Consider the following 14,487-nt stretch of genomic DNA (forward strand, 5'->3'; position numbering starts at 1 on the left):
ACAGGTTTACTCTTGTTAGACCTGCACGTGGTGGCGTAGTGGATAGCGCGACCCATATTTGGAGGCCTTGAGTCCTTGACGCAGCCGTCGCGGGTTCGACTCCCGGACCCGACGATATTTGCCACATGTCTTCCCCACTCTCTTTCCCAGTTTCCTGTTAGCCTACTGTCATATAAGGGACACTAGAGCCCACAAAAAAGACCCCCTGGAGGGGTAAAAAAATAAATAAATAAATAAAAAATTTTTAAAAATCCTGCACAGGCAATAATATTGGTAAATAATATGATGACTATAGCAGTTGCCATATGTGCCTATTTCCTGTCCTTATCTGTGCTTCCAGCTCTCTGTGACCTTTTGCATTTTGGGCGACGTCATTAGTGTTCAATGTGAACATCTGCTGCCCTGAGACTCTGTCCAACTCGCTCAATATTACCTTAGCATGAAACATGCAGGTTCAAAACATTTGGAATATATTCACTGACAGTTACTGCACTTCAAAAACTCCTTTAAGACTGAAGGGATGAATTGGGATTAAAGGATGAATTGGGATAATCGATTATTGAAATAATCAATCGCCAACTACATTAGTTGGCGATTGATTAATCGTAAACTGGAGTATACAGACTCAAAAAAAGCCATTTACTGAAACAACAGCATACTCAGAGCAGTAATTAAGTTAAAATGTACAGAAAATATCCACATTTTGCCCTTAAAATGAAAAAACTTAGATCTGTAAATATATTCTACCCTGAACTCAAGCAGAATAGTTTTAGCTTCATCTGATTCTGTAAAAAAAAGGTCCTATTTAAGCACCTTTTGTTATTCAATTATTAATCAGTTAATCCAAATAATCAACAGATCAGCCCTGCCTTATATTGATGTTCTGTCAAGCAGAAAGGCCTGAGCTTTTTTTCTTAAGCTGCAGAGCTATCCTCTGCTACAAATGATCAAGCATTCACTAAAGGAATCCTGTTCTATATATTTTAGGCAATAAGATGTTCTTCTTGTTTATTTGCATATTTTAATGTATTTCTAATATTATAAAAATCTACAAAATGAGATTTTTTTTTAAATCGGAATAATCAATTATTAAACTAATAGTTAGTTGCAGCCCTACACTGATTTGCGACGTGAATGTTGCACACACTGATTGCAGTCGTGATATATTTTGAAGTCCAAGTTAAGTCATGAAATCTTGAAATAGCTTTTGCATGTCACTGAAAGATGCATGATTTAACCAATGAGGTGGCCTCAAGACTCCTGCTATTCAGAGCCAAATGGCACACACACAGACTTGAATATGCTGAAGCTGCCACACACCAACAAACACACACTTGTGAACATATTTAGTCAAGTGAAGCAAAAAAATCCCACAACAAAGTGGGGATTCCTCACCCTCCCGAATGTTCCCGCCAGACCCCTCTCCAACAGACTGCAGTGTCATCCCGCCCTGATTCTCTTTTTCTTTTTTTTTTACCCTTACATTCCTGTGTTCATAACTTTTGGCCTTTCTACACGGATCATCTATTTAAAGAGCGGCATGGCGGTGTGCCGAGAGAGACAGCGAGACAGGTTGTTGCTGGCTGGTTTCTGCGCAACATGGCTAACACACACACACACACACACACACACACAGTGGAGGACAGTTTGCAAGATGACTCTAGTTTGCTTGTTTACGACAGAAGCTCCGTTTGGAGGAGGCGGGCAGTTAGGCGAGCAGCAGGGATAAAAATGTAGAAGGGGTTTACTACCGTCGAGAGAGTCGGAATTCCTCCTGAGCCGTTCCCCCATTTGGCTGGCAGTTGTGAAAACAATTGCTTGGCATTTACTCTCTCTGTGCAGATGGAGTCCCAGCTATGAGTCAGCTTTGAGAGCAGCAAGTGGTGGAGAAAGTGGTGGGCTTGTGATCTCTAGCGTACAGAATATGAGGATACTTCATAAAGACGGTTGGGTGATGTTGTGGAAACTGCAAAGGAGCTTTTCTTGTGTTTTTCGTATGCTGCTGTATGGCAGATGAACGGTTTCTTTCTCTCTGCTTTAATGTACTCCATGAAATAAACCTTTGGCTAATAAAAGCACATCTCTCTCCTCTTTGTTTCTCCAGGGACGAACAGAAGACGCTATGCTGACATCCTAAGCTGTCCTCACTTCATCTCTCTTCCTAGTCATTTCCAACACTTGGACTGTTTTCACCAACGTTAACCACTTCCTCCGGCTTTTTTTTTTTTTTAATATACCCCCGTTCCCTCCTGCCCGGCCTGCCGTCAACATGACGTCGGAGCTGGAGAGCAGCCTGACCTCCATGGACTGGCTCCCTCAGCTGACCATGCAGGCGGCCATCCGCAAGACGGACGCCCAGAATGCCCACGGGCCCGGCATGGGCAAGAAGAGCACCTTACTGGATCACACCACCACGCTGGATCAGGAGGAGGTGCAGCAGCACAAGGACGGCAAGCCTCCGTACAGCTATGCCAGCCTCATCACATTCGCCATCAACAGCTCGCCAAAGAAGAAGATGACGCTGAGCGAGATCTACCAGTGGATCTGTGATAACTTCCCCTACTACAGGGAGGCAGGCAGCGGCTGGAAGGTAAGGAACAAGAAACGTGCACCGTTATTATTGATTTATGAACAAAGTTTTTTTTTTTCTATTTTTCTGTTTGGCTGCAAACGTTACCTTGCTTATGTGTTTGTACCCTTTTCACATTTTGTCATGTTAATGCCACATATTTCAATGTATTTTATTAGCATTTTATTTGATAAATCAACAGCCAGAGCTCCAGTGAACTAGGTTAGTTTAAAGTATAGTCAGGTATCGGAAAGGCCTAGTTAAAGTCCAGATCTCAATCCCACTGAGAATCTGTGGAAGATTGAAGATGGTCACCATTCTGTCTGATAGAGCTTGATCTGTTTTGTGAAGAAAGACGGAGAAAACTTTCAGTGTCTACATGTCCAAAACTGGTCCTCCAATAGACTTGCCTGGAGTTTCTACAATGTGTTCAATCCAGAGGCCACAAATACACATCATACTTCATTTCATCTTTTTTTTTTCACTCATGAAAAAAATGTAAACAATGCCACAGTTTCCTCCTGCCCAGAATGCTCTACAAATTGATTTTAACATGACATCATGGGGGTCTGAATTCTTTTGCTTGGTCTTGATCAACAAGCAAACGGGTGCAAAAGTTTTTATGCAACAAAATGTTGCTCTTGTTTCAAGAGGACACTGAAGGGTAAAGGCATAAATGAATGATCTTGATATTTGTTGCTGTCTGGTGCTTTTTGCTGTCATTTCCTTTGATTTGTTGACAATAATAGTCTATAACTTCCCGTTTTTACTGCTGTTCAGGGATGAAATATCAACTTTTTTGTTTGTGTTAAAAGATATTTCGTTTTTCTTAACCTGTGGAAGTTATTTCTGGGACATGCATTTTGCTGAAACCGATGTTGCCCGACTCAAATCATTGTTTTTTGGGTGCGGGAGCATCTTAAACAAAGTGTAGTTCCTCTGGTAATCACCATTGTCACATCCTAGGAAGCTTAGAGGAAAGAAAAAGGAAAAAACTGAGTGTGCCAAATCACACTAAGTGCCTCACTCCTCTGAATGAAAAACACTGCAGCCCTGAGAGAACCATATGAAGTGTAAAACCCTGGATTAATATTCAGACAAGTGGTCCCTATCTGTGCGAACACAGACTAAATAGCCCATTCATGGGTGGTATTATTCATTGCAGATGCTTTGATAGGAGAAGGCCATTATGCAGAAGGAGAAAGCCAGTGCTGTGTCATCATCTCAAGGAGCCCATGATATACCGAGATGAAGCTATGCTGATTGCCTTTTAAAGGCCCCAGATAGAAATTGATATTAGAATGAGTTTTCCAATCAGTCGACGTTTATTGGAAATAGAATCTTAGGCACTGCTTTATTGCAGTCAGACAAGATGTATGAAACCCATTTCCTTGGGCGACAAGATCTGGCGCGTGGACCAGGGTGTGTGTGTGTGTGTGTGTCTGTGCATGTGAATGAATGTAGGTGAGGCAGAGATGAGAAAGCATGTGTTGTTATAGATGGATTGATTTTAGCTTTTGTGAAAATGCACGTTGTAAGGAAATTAATTGTTTCATTTTGCAGCCGTTGTTTCCTCTTTTGCCTTCATCATTACTTATTTAGTTGTCAGTAACCCGGCGGCATACGTGCAGTCTTGATTTGAGTTGCAGCCATTTTCACCCAACACTGATTTCAGCTCTGTGCTTTGTGTGCCACCCACCTTTGTGTGCAGTGGCTTGTTACATTCAGTGCTAAATGGTTTTCTGTAGACCTTGGCTTTAGGGTTGCAGTGTTATATTCAACTGTTGTTGTTGGACAAATCCAGGTGCAGCGCGTATGACCCTTATTGATCAAACTTTACAAATAAATGCACTTTTAATCTAGATTGCAGCTTCGATAGCCTGGACAATAGTGTGCTCTTCAAAGTATTCAGGTTATTACTCAGGATAAAATATAAAGCTTAGACTTACTTGTTATTGCACAAATACACAACAGTGAATTTGGCCACAAAATATCCTTGGCTACTGGAGTACACATAATAATTGCTGAAAAACTATATTAGTGGAACTATAAATACATATAGATATTAAAGTGTTACTGGTGGAGGTAAGAAAAAAAAAATTATATTTATATTACTAAATATAGAGCTGTGGAAAAAATTAAGAGACCACTTAAAATGATCAGTTTTCTGATTTTACTCTTTATAGTTATATGTTTGAGTAAAATAAACATTGTTCTGTTTTTCTATGAACTACTGACATGTCGCTGAAATTCCAAGCAAAAATGTGGTATTTATTTAAATGATAAATTGACAAATTGCTTTCACATATCAAACATTGTAAAGAAAACAAGTTCATATTACTTTAGAAACAACAATACAAATGTTTTAACTCAGGAAGAGTTCAGAAATCAATATTTGATCGAAAACAAGGGTTTCAATGGGGTTCAGTGCAGTGGACTCTTCATTTTTTCCAGAACTATATATAACTAAGCATTTTCAGACAGCCTTATTAATGGAGTTGAGCATTCTGATGGCTATTGACACTTATAACAGACTCTTAACCGCAAAACTATTCATGAATACAATTATTTATTAATTTTAGAGTCTACTAGTTTCAGAATTGGTGCACTGGTAGATCACTTGTTTATTATTCATCAATAATAAGCACATAACTTTTCATTAGCATGAGCTCATAAAATCAAACTTCATGGTATTGGCCATTAAAGGCGTTATTGTTGTACACCATTTTTTCAACCTTTTTCAACAAAATGAGTGAATTTCCTGGTTGCTGGGCAACATAGCCACTACAATTAGTTCTGAGCTAGCTACTGATTTAGCTACAGACAACAGCAAACATGGTAACAGTGGAGGAAATCAAGATAATGTGTATTCTTGGAAAACTATAACGAGTCAGTACAGTAGACTGAGTGGTGGAGACGTTCAGCCATTTCCATCTTCTTCATTGCTTTCTCTGATTGAACCTGAGCTAAAATCATGGGGGCGCCACTCTGCCCCTATGATTATTGGTGGTATTGCTCCGTTTGGTGTCCTATTTAAGCTGCAGATTTTTACACTGTGGGAAAGATTTTTGCAAACATAACTCAACTTTAGTATCACAACTTTAGCAACTGCTTTGTCATGTTTAATATTTTTAAGGTGATGTTTTTGCATTTAAACTGCAATTGACAACGATCGACATACACTCTTGTCTGGTTGACATTTGGGGTCTCTACCATTGCATTCCTACCCACATATGTATAATGTCAAAATCAGTTATTATTCTATGCATAGTTGGGTGTATAAATACAAAAAAAAAAGAACTGACGTAACTGGAATAAGGTTTTTTTTTTTGTAAAAATGTAAGTCACAAAATTAGTCAGTGGCGGTGCAGTTTGACGCTCCTCCAGTGCTTTCAAGTTTAGTTATGCCTTGCACAGATCGTCAGATTCTAGCCTACATGTGGGTTGCAAATGCAGAAATACCCCGCACATTAAAAGTGTGAAAAACCACATCACTCTAACCAGGATGCTGTACAGCTCAGAAAACTGAAAGAGCGGTAAGGAGATGTGCTCATAGGCTCTAGCCTGCGTCACCTTTTTTTTTCTTAGTTCTTGTTAATGGTGTATTTTCCCTGTCAGTTATTCTGAGAAATCAAACAAATAAAACCATGTGTTTAAAATATGAATTACTCTCCTCAACACACAAGATGTTTGAATGGAATCTATTATTAGATGTTTTATCCTCGAGGCCTTTAAATGGACTCCAATAGCCTTAAGTTTTGTTTTTACTCCTCTAAAGCACTAAGATATGAATCTCTCCAAATCATATGGAAGTTACTTTTGCACAGCTGTAAAAGGTTTATGACATCATAACTTTCACAGCACCAAAATGATGTGTTATTCTGCAGCATGCATTCTGTATTAGCATTCTCCTTGCAGCTTTTCCCTGATATTACTCCACCGATAGCCTGACTGAGTATGCATGTTAGTGTGTGTAATTAGTTGAAAGCGAGCATGCCAGGATGGGGTGAATGTAGGTCGGATGTAGTCATCGCTCTTCTGTTCCCCTGGAGATGCCATTCGCAGCAATTTGAGACTCGGCGCACGCACGCACGCACGCACACACACACACGCCCACAACCCCATACACACACACACACCCACACACACATGCGTCAGTTCTGTATGATAATGCAAGCTGTGCCTGTGAGATGAGACCTGGCTAATCTGGACACCAGCAACCCATTTAATCTTCTCAACACAACTGCATTAGCCTCCGCTTTTAAGAAATATCAATAAGTCAATAAAAACATATAATTCATCAAGGTCAAAAAATGTTAACAGTGTTTTGTTTTTTTGTTGGGTTTTTTTTCTTCAAGAGCGATGAATATGCGCCCGGCATGTATGAGCAAGCAATTAGTGGCTGATTTTCCTCACACCCTCTGCAGCTCTCGGAGGCGCCTTTGACTGATGTTTTGGAAGTTCGTCTGAGCAGCCTCGTGCGTGATTCAGCTCATACGCTGCAGCTTCCTTCATGTGAGGCACGTTGTTTCTGAAAATCTGCCAGATTGCTTTAGTACTTCACATGCAAGGATTTCTAAATGCATGTTACCAAAAGGAGCATCTGCTTGCAGCCATTTCCTGTAATGCAATATGGAAGGAGCGCTTTGTCACAATAAATATTTGTAGTGCTGTCTTTCCAACTTCAAAGCTATTACATGCAATGGAAGCCGACCCAGAAAACTACTGAGATTAACTTTTAATCTCAGGAGCAGTCTCCAGCACAGGGTCAGAAAACTGTTATGTATTCCTTCATATCAGTATGTCTTCACAAAAAAATCAGGAAATTTTGTACTTGAGTTTGCATTCTGGAATTTCTTTATATATATATATAAGTGTCGGTATGAATTGAGTAAACGGAATAAGTGCTGCCTAAAGTTTCCAAATGAGTTGTCAGAAGTTTCAAATCTGGTCTTTGTCATCGTGAATGCAACCTTGCGTGTCAGAAATGGTTAATCAGCATTTGAGCTACACCTGGTAATGGGGCAAATGTTGCATAAAGGATCTGCAAGTGAGGGGGGGATCCACCGATACTCTGACTACAGCAGCATGCTTTATGGAGGGTAATATGGCAAAAAAAAAACCAACTACCTGCATAAATAGATTTTATTCAGATGATTTCAGTGGTTTTTATTGTCACTGAAGCTTAATTGTGTGGGGATCCTTTTTTTTAAATAATTGTTCACAAATCCATATTTTGGACCTTAAAAAAAAAAAAAAGCTTAATGTACTGAATTTGAGAGTCACAATTTTAACAAGAAGCCACATGAATTTATATTTTGAATCTACAACAAAAAATTCAGTGATTTTTATATTTCTAACAAAAAAAGGAGTAAAACAAACACCTTCCTGCTCCAATCTCCAGCTCTGTTTTTTTTATGTCTAAAAATGTGATATGCTAAAGTAAAAAAAGAGAAAAAAGTGACAGCATATGTGATTTCTTTTCTGGTGGATTTCCTACCAGTGCAGAAACGAGATAAATAAAAAATAAAAACCCTCTCTGAAATGTTGACCTCCGCACTCATCTGAAACCTTCCCTCGGCTCCTCGTGGGCTCTCTTCAGGTAGAGTGTGTAAATTCCCCTCTGCATTTCTTCCAGGTGAAGAATGCCAAATCAAATCTAAAGCAATTCTCAACCAGTCTGAAAATGCTTGAAATGTTTGCTGTTGAACTTGAACCGTTGAGATTTTTTGCTGCTGGCATGACTTTGTTTATTTTTTTTCTCTCTCTTCTGCACCTGTGTACAGGAGAAGAAAATTAGTTGGATGAGAAACTAGGTTGGTGTTGATTGCCCAACAAACTCTGAATCCCGCTCTGCTTTTTCCACTGAAGGTCCTCAGCGCTTGCATGATCTTGATAACTGGGAAGTCTGTAAGTAGTTGGGTGTGCAGATATGGGGCACAGAGCTGTCTTCTGCATTGGTCCTGGACTTCACTTTGATCTCATTATAAAATGCAAATACACAGTACCCTAAACAGATCAAAGGTTCAACTTCCTATTGGATCTGAGGCTTAATAATAGTAGCCTGGGGCAGCGCTCTATTTTTCTAAAAAGTGATTTTTGGGTAGCCACTGGTCCTCCAGGACATTATTTACTCTGGAGATAATGTTCCGGCTTCTGACTGGTGGCTTACCAGGGCTCAGAAAATCCTTGCTGCATTTGCTTATTTGAATAAGATTGTGGAGGTATGAGCATTTGTACCTTCTGCCTCTATCTCCCACCTCAAGCTCAGGTTTGCAGCCTAAAATCTAAGTGTAAAATTACTTCAGTGCCTCATGCTGTCTCTGATACGTCTGTCTGCTCTGTTAACCAGGATCATCATTACTCTGTGCATTTAAATTTTAAGGACTTAACTTAAGGATTTTTTCCCCCCCAGTAGAGAGTAGACACACATTTTGGGGAAATGTTTTACTTCCTAACTACCACAATCCAAAAATGATCTCTGTTTTCCTGCAAATGTATCTCTGTGTTGGAAAACCACTGAATGAATTCAGAAACAAAAATCTTGCTGAACTGCATGCTGCATAAAATAAATGTTGTCATTTCTTGTGAAATGTTTAGAGAGGTATTTTTAGTATGTTTAATAGTTTTTTTCTCTGTGTAATTATCTTTGGAAGAAAGATGACATTTTGCTATTGTGCTAATTTTGGCACATTTACAGGGCCGTAAATCATGGGAATTTTGATTTATGTACTCTGTCATAGTCAAATAAATAAAACCACTTCTTTGGTTTGTAGTTTGTAGTGCAAATAAGAAATAGAAAAACAAACTTGGAAGTAACTTGTAGAAAGATACTGGCTTGTTTTAAGTCTATAATATAAAATAAAAAAATACTTTTTTCATATAAGTGAAAAATATCTGCCAGTTTTGACTCATTTCTAATTTGCACAGAGACTAGAAAAAAAACGTTATTTTGTTTTTGCAGTGCATTTAAATCCAGTACTCACAGTGATGCATTTAAATATTTTTTTCTGATTGTTATAGCTAATAAATACCCTGCATTCAGTTTTCCAGTTAGATTAAACCAATAATAAAAACGCTAATCTTCCTAAGTAATGGTGACCTGCTCGTGTATTCTCAGTACTCTGCTGTGGTTCGGTTTGCAGGTTCTTTCAGCCTGTAGCTGAGGTGTTAGGTTCAGGTTGCTCTAATAGCGTCCTGAAGCTCGTCTGCATCTTTAGCTCTGGTGTCTCTTGTCCTTCTCTTGACTCGGCTCCATAAATTCTCCGAAGGGTTTAGGTTGGGTCAAATTGCTGGCCAGACTAAATCATGCACATTAAACCAGGTATTTTACTGTTTTGCAGTGTAAGCCACTGCCATGTGCTGCTGGAAAATGAAATTGGCGTCTCCATAAAGTTTGTTAGCAGCGGGAAGCATGAAGGGCTCTGAAATTTCTTGGTAGATGCCCGCCTTGACTCTGGATTTAATGAATCACAATAACTCAACATCTGAAACAACACGTCCCCTAAATTATCACTGGAGCTTTAAGGAAGGTTCATTTCAAATTTCTTCCAGAATTTTCCACCTTTATTTTTAAATTGAATACTAAATATACTTTAAACTTAGTCAAAGACTTTGGAGTAGTTGGCAACGTCTTAATTCAGGGTGTAATCAAGATTAGGGATGCACAGATCCACTTTTTTCACTTGCAATACAGATATCTGTGATTTAGTATTGGCGGATACCGATCCGATAAAGAAAAACAGCACCAAATTGACTTACAATGTTTCCCTTTTTTTTTTTAAACAAACATAAATGTACTGAATTACAAATTGATATAAGTCTGCACCTGTACAGCACACTTAAATGCACCTATAGATTCACAAGCTCAGTCAAACGGTGCAGTTAGGAGTAGAACAGCCAATGCAAATTAAATAATATAGAAACTGAAACTGACACAAAAATAGGTTGACTAATTTGGTCAAACATGCAAAAACAAACCTTTCAAATGGTTCAGAAATATAATAAGAAATATATATATATTTTTTTCCAATATCATGGCTTATAAAGACGTATATTATCGGATCGGTGCATCTCTAGTTGAGGTTCTGCTGTTTCTGCCGTGGCTTAAGGAACGTGACAGCCGCAGCGCACTGACAGCCACAGTCCATGTCTTACCAATCTACTCTAAACTCTTGAATGGTCTTTGCTTATAAAATGCTGACAGACCTGCAATTACCCTGCAAAAACAAAATCTTACTAAGTATTTTTGGTCTAGTTTCTAGTGAAAATATCTTAGTACATTTTCAATAAGGCAAACTAACTTACAAGGAAATGTTTTAACAAGAAATAGAGGCTTATTTTAAGTAAATAATTCCTTGATATTGATGAAAAGTCCTACTTTTATTGGCAGATAAATTAACTTAGATAAAAATATATTAAGTGAAATAATTTGCCAATGATACTAATACTTTTTCATCAATGTTAAGGAACTATTAAAACAAGCTCATATTTCTTGCTAAAAATTTGCTTGTAAATTATTTTTATCTTATTTCAAATGTACTAAGATATTTCCACTTGAAACTAGACCAAAAATACTTGGTAAGATGTTTGTGCAGTGTACTGTATGTCTGCTGCTTGTTCAGCTATTTCCTTCCACTCATCTTCTCGTACATGAACTCAGTCACCTTCTTTAGCAATCTGTTTGTGGTGTGCCTTCGCTGCTGAGGGTGTCTGTGATTTTTCTACTGGAGTCAGCACTCTTCCAAACGTTTCTGGCACAACTTCAACGACTCTGAAGGTGAATGGAGAGAAACAAAGATCTGGTGAGGTGAAGACTCACCAGACCGACTTTATTAACAGACCAACACATTTCAGCTCGTTGACCCAGGAGCTGAAACTTGTTAGTCTGTGAATAAAGTTGGTTTTTCTCAGAGTTTGAAATGTTGCAGTCTCACCAAGTCTGCAGTCTTTCCTGTGACATAACATTTCTGCATAAAAAATACTTTTAGTCTTGTGTAGTAATATAGTTTTATGAGATACTGAATTTTAGGTTTTCAGGAACTGTAAAATCTGGAGGAAGAGACCCTTAAGCTACATCCATCTCTAAGTAATGAAGTTTCACTTCTTGAATTGCATTGCTAAAGTTAATTAGCTTCTAATTTATGGACATGCACCTTCACATTCACCTTGGATGAAAGTTTCAGTCTGAGTTTCAAGCTTTCAAAGCTGTATTTTTAGTTATTGTCTCAGCCTGAAAATGTTTGCTTGTTGGCCCGGCACAGACTTTTTTTATTTTTTTATTTTTTCAGTTTGTGGGAGAGGTAGTGATTCACTCGGCAGCTCGCTTGATCCCGCTGTGAGGCGGGTTCCCGTGTCAGGAAGCTCCAGCCTGGCCACCCGCCCACCAGCCTCACCTTGCACCCGCCTACCGGCACCCCACCGCTCACGCTCTGGCCCTTAGAGTGGGTGGGGAGAGCAAGCTGGCAGGCCTTGGCATGGATAGATTTTGGCAGGAGCTGCTGTCCCCACACTGCGCCGAGTGAAGTGCTGACTGCAGTGCAGTACATAAAAGGCCTGAGGCTTCTATTGCTTCCTCTGGTGGCCTGCAGGCCTGTATAGAGATGTTGGCTGCAGTTCTAGTTGAAACTCTAGCCGTCACTTTGACAAGCACAGCTTTGGTTTCACTGTTCAGCCGCTATATATATATATATATATATATATATATATATATACATATACACACATATATGTGACTTGCGTTATCGTTTTAAGCAGTCATTAGCTGTTAGCAGCTCCCTCCCATCTGTTCTCGCTGCTCACTTGGATGTGATGCAACAGCCAGTCGTAAAAAGCTGCTGATCATGGTCATCAATTGATTCAGAGAACTTCCTCCCCCGTGATAATGAGAGATGCTGAAGTCGATACAGACACGCTAGCTGCTCTGCTGCTTCTCCACCTGCCACGCCCCTTTAGTAATTTCTAGAAAGCATCGGTGGTTCATGTAACGTAAAGACACGATCGCCTGTTGATCTCTGACCGTGTTCTTGTTCAAAGGTTCAGAGGTTTTTTACTTGGTGAGACTTTATCTGAAGTTGCTTAATTACATCATGTAGGCATGCTAGATAATTTGATAATTTGGTGTAGTACTTTTATGTGAGCTGAAAACTTTTTTTTTTGCCTGTTTTTATACAACACATCTATATTATGTTGATATTTAAAAAATGCCTTTCAGTTATGTTTTAGATGCTGTACATTTTGGGACATCACATTTTCAGTACTGTTCTATAGAAACAAAGTATAAAATGTTTTAGTGATTACTTAGGTTTTAAGCATTCAGAATGAAGCACGTTTTTCTAAATGTTTGGTGTTTGGCTAGAAATATTTAAACTGTAATACTTTCCTTTTCCTGCATCTGTTTCCTTTATAATGAACATGTTTTGTATTTCTTTGCATCTGGCTGCAAGTTTAGCTCTTTGTCCTTTGAATTAACTTCAAACTTAATGGCATTACTCCACTGCTTTTGCAAAATAAAACAGGATTATTCAAAACAAATTGGTGAAAGTGTTATGAATATCTTTGACCATATATGTTGGGTTATAAGCTTGATCACTCTAAATGTAGGCCATTATTGATTGAGTAAAGTAAAGTCCTCCCTTCCAGAAATACATCCACAGTGGCAGATTGAAAATGGCTTGGCAACCTAATGATTTCTCAGTTGTTAATATCACCTGACCTTTGTTTACATTGGGATCACAGATGGTTCCTTTTGCCTCTTGTATGCACACAGATTTTTTTTTTTGCCCTGATGAGGAGGACTAGGACGGAAGGAAGGAGGTACAGCAATGATTTGTGCTTTCTATAAATAGAGTGCAGTCCTTGCAATCTCCCTTTAACACTGATTCTGCCCTGTTAGATTAATCCAGGCTGAGTTGGAGCAGGAGACGCTGCCGCTGTGGTGGTCTCTGCACACAATGCACAGTCTTATGTTGCAATTCTTTCCAGACATTTTCTTATTTGTAACCCTTTTGTCTTTAAATATAATTAATAATATTCTTAATTATGCAAGCCCGCTCTCCCTGAGGAGCCGTTACCTCTTCTGAAGCCTGCAGCTAATTGATCTGTCATCACCGTAGCGTGCACATAGCGTTTACCTTTTGGAAATGAAAGGGATATGGGCTGCAGGACTAATTAGAAGAGGCTGTCAAGTCAAGAACAGCCTAAGACTGCGCTTGTTTTTTAAAGCTTTGACCTGCTGATGCAGATTCTGCCAGAGAGAAGAGCATTTCAACATTTTTAAGTTTGCTTTTATAATAGTAAAATTGTGTATTTTATTTTTCTGGAAATTACTGGCACTCTCAAATTCCAGATAAAAGAATTTTGACTTTAAGCATTTATTTTCTGAAAATTGATGGCCAATACAACAAAAACGGCAAATCCAACAAGTTTATGTTTCAAAAACAAAATTCTGATGTTTCAACTGAGGAAGGATAACCCTGATTTTTTAATCACAGTCTCCAGGCGTCTTATAAAGCTCACATTGCTGTTGAGTTCAAGTGATCACCCAATCAGTACCTCATTATCCAGTGACGTGTGCTCAAAGGTTTTTATGCACATAAAGAGGCTGATTCACAAGGGACAGTTTTTGTCTGATATCTTGCTTCTTACAGGAAATCTATTCTTCCTCTTAGTTTAGTTTATTTATTTAACATTTATTAAACATATTCACATTCACAGTTCAAATGCAATAATAAATGTTTAGATAACTATTTAAAAAGGAGGTAGGCAGAAATATGAACTTATTGGACCCTCCCTCCTTTCTTTTATGTCTTCCTGTATTCTTTATTTAAAAGAAGAATATATATATATATATATATATATATATATATATATATATATATATATATATATATATATATTAGAGCAATTTCTGTCACAAT

The 14,487-nt window shown here is 38.5% G+C and overlaps 1 protein-coding gene across 1 annotated transcript in view; it reads left to right on the forward strand.

Moving 5' to 3' along the window:
- The window catches only part of foxj3 (forkhead box J3), a 108,531-nt gene that overhangs the window by 38,507 nt on the left and 55,537 nt on the right, over window positions 1–14,487 (forward strand). The window contains exon 2 of the mRNA XM_028002840.1: window positions 2,105–2,590. Within this exon, the coding sequence (XP_027858641.1) occupies window positions 2,270–2,590 (321 nt within the window). The 5' untranslated portion in view covers window positions 2,105–2,269. The remainder of the gene's footprint in view (window positions 1–2,104; window positions 2,591–14,487) is intronic.

Source organism: Xiphophorus couchianus, chromosome 20, assembly GCF_001444195.1.
Source record: "Xiphophorus couchianus chromosome 20, X_couchianus-1.0, whole genome shotgun sequence".
Classification (NCBI taxonomy): Eukaryota; Metazoa; Chordata; class Actinopteri; order Cyprinodontiformes; family Poeciliidae; genus Xiphophorus; species Xiphophorus couchianus.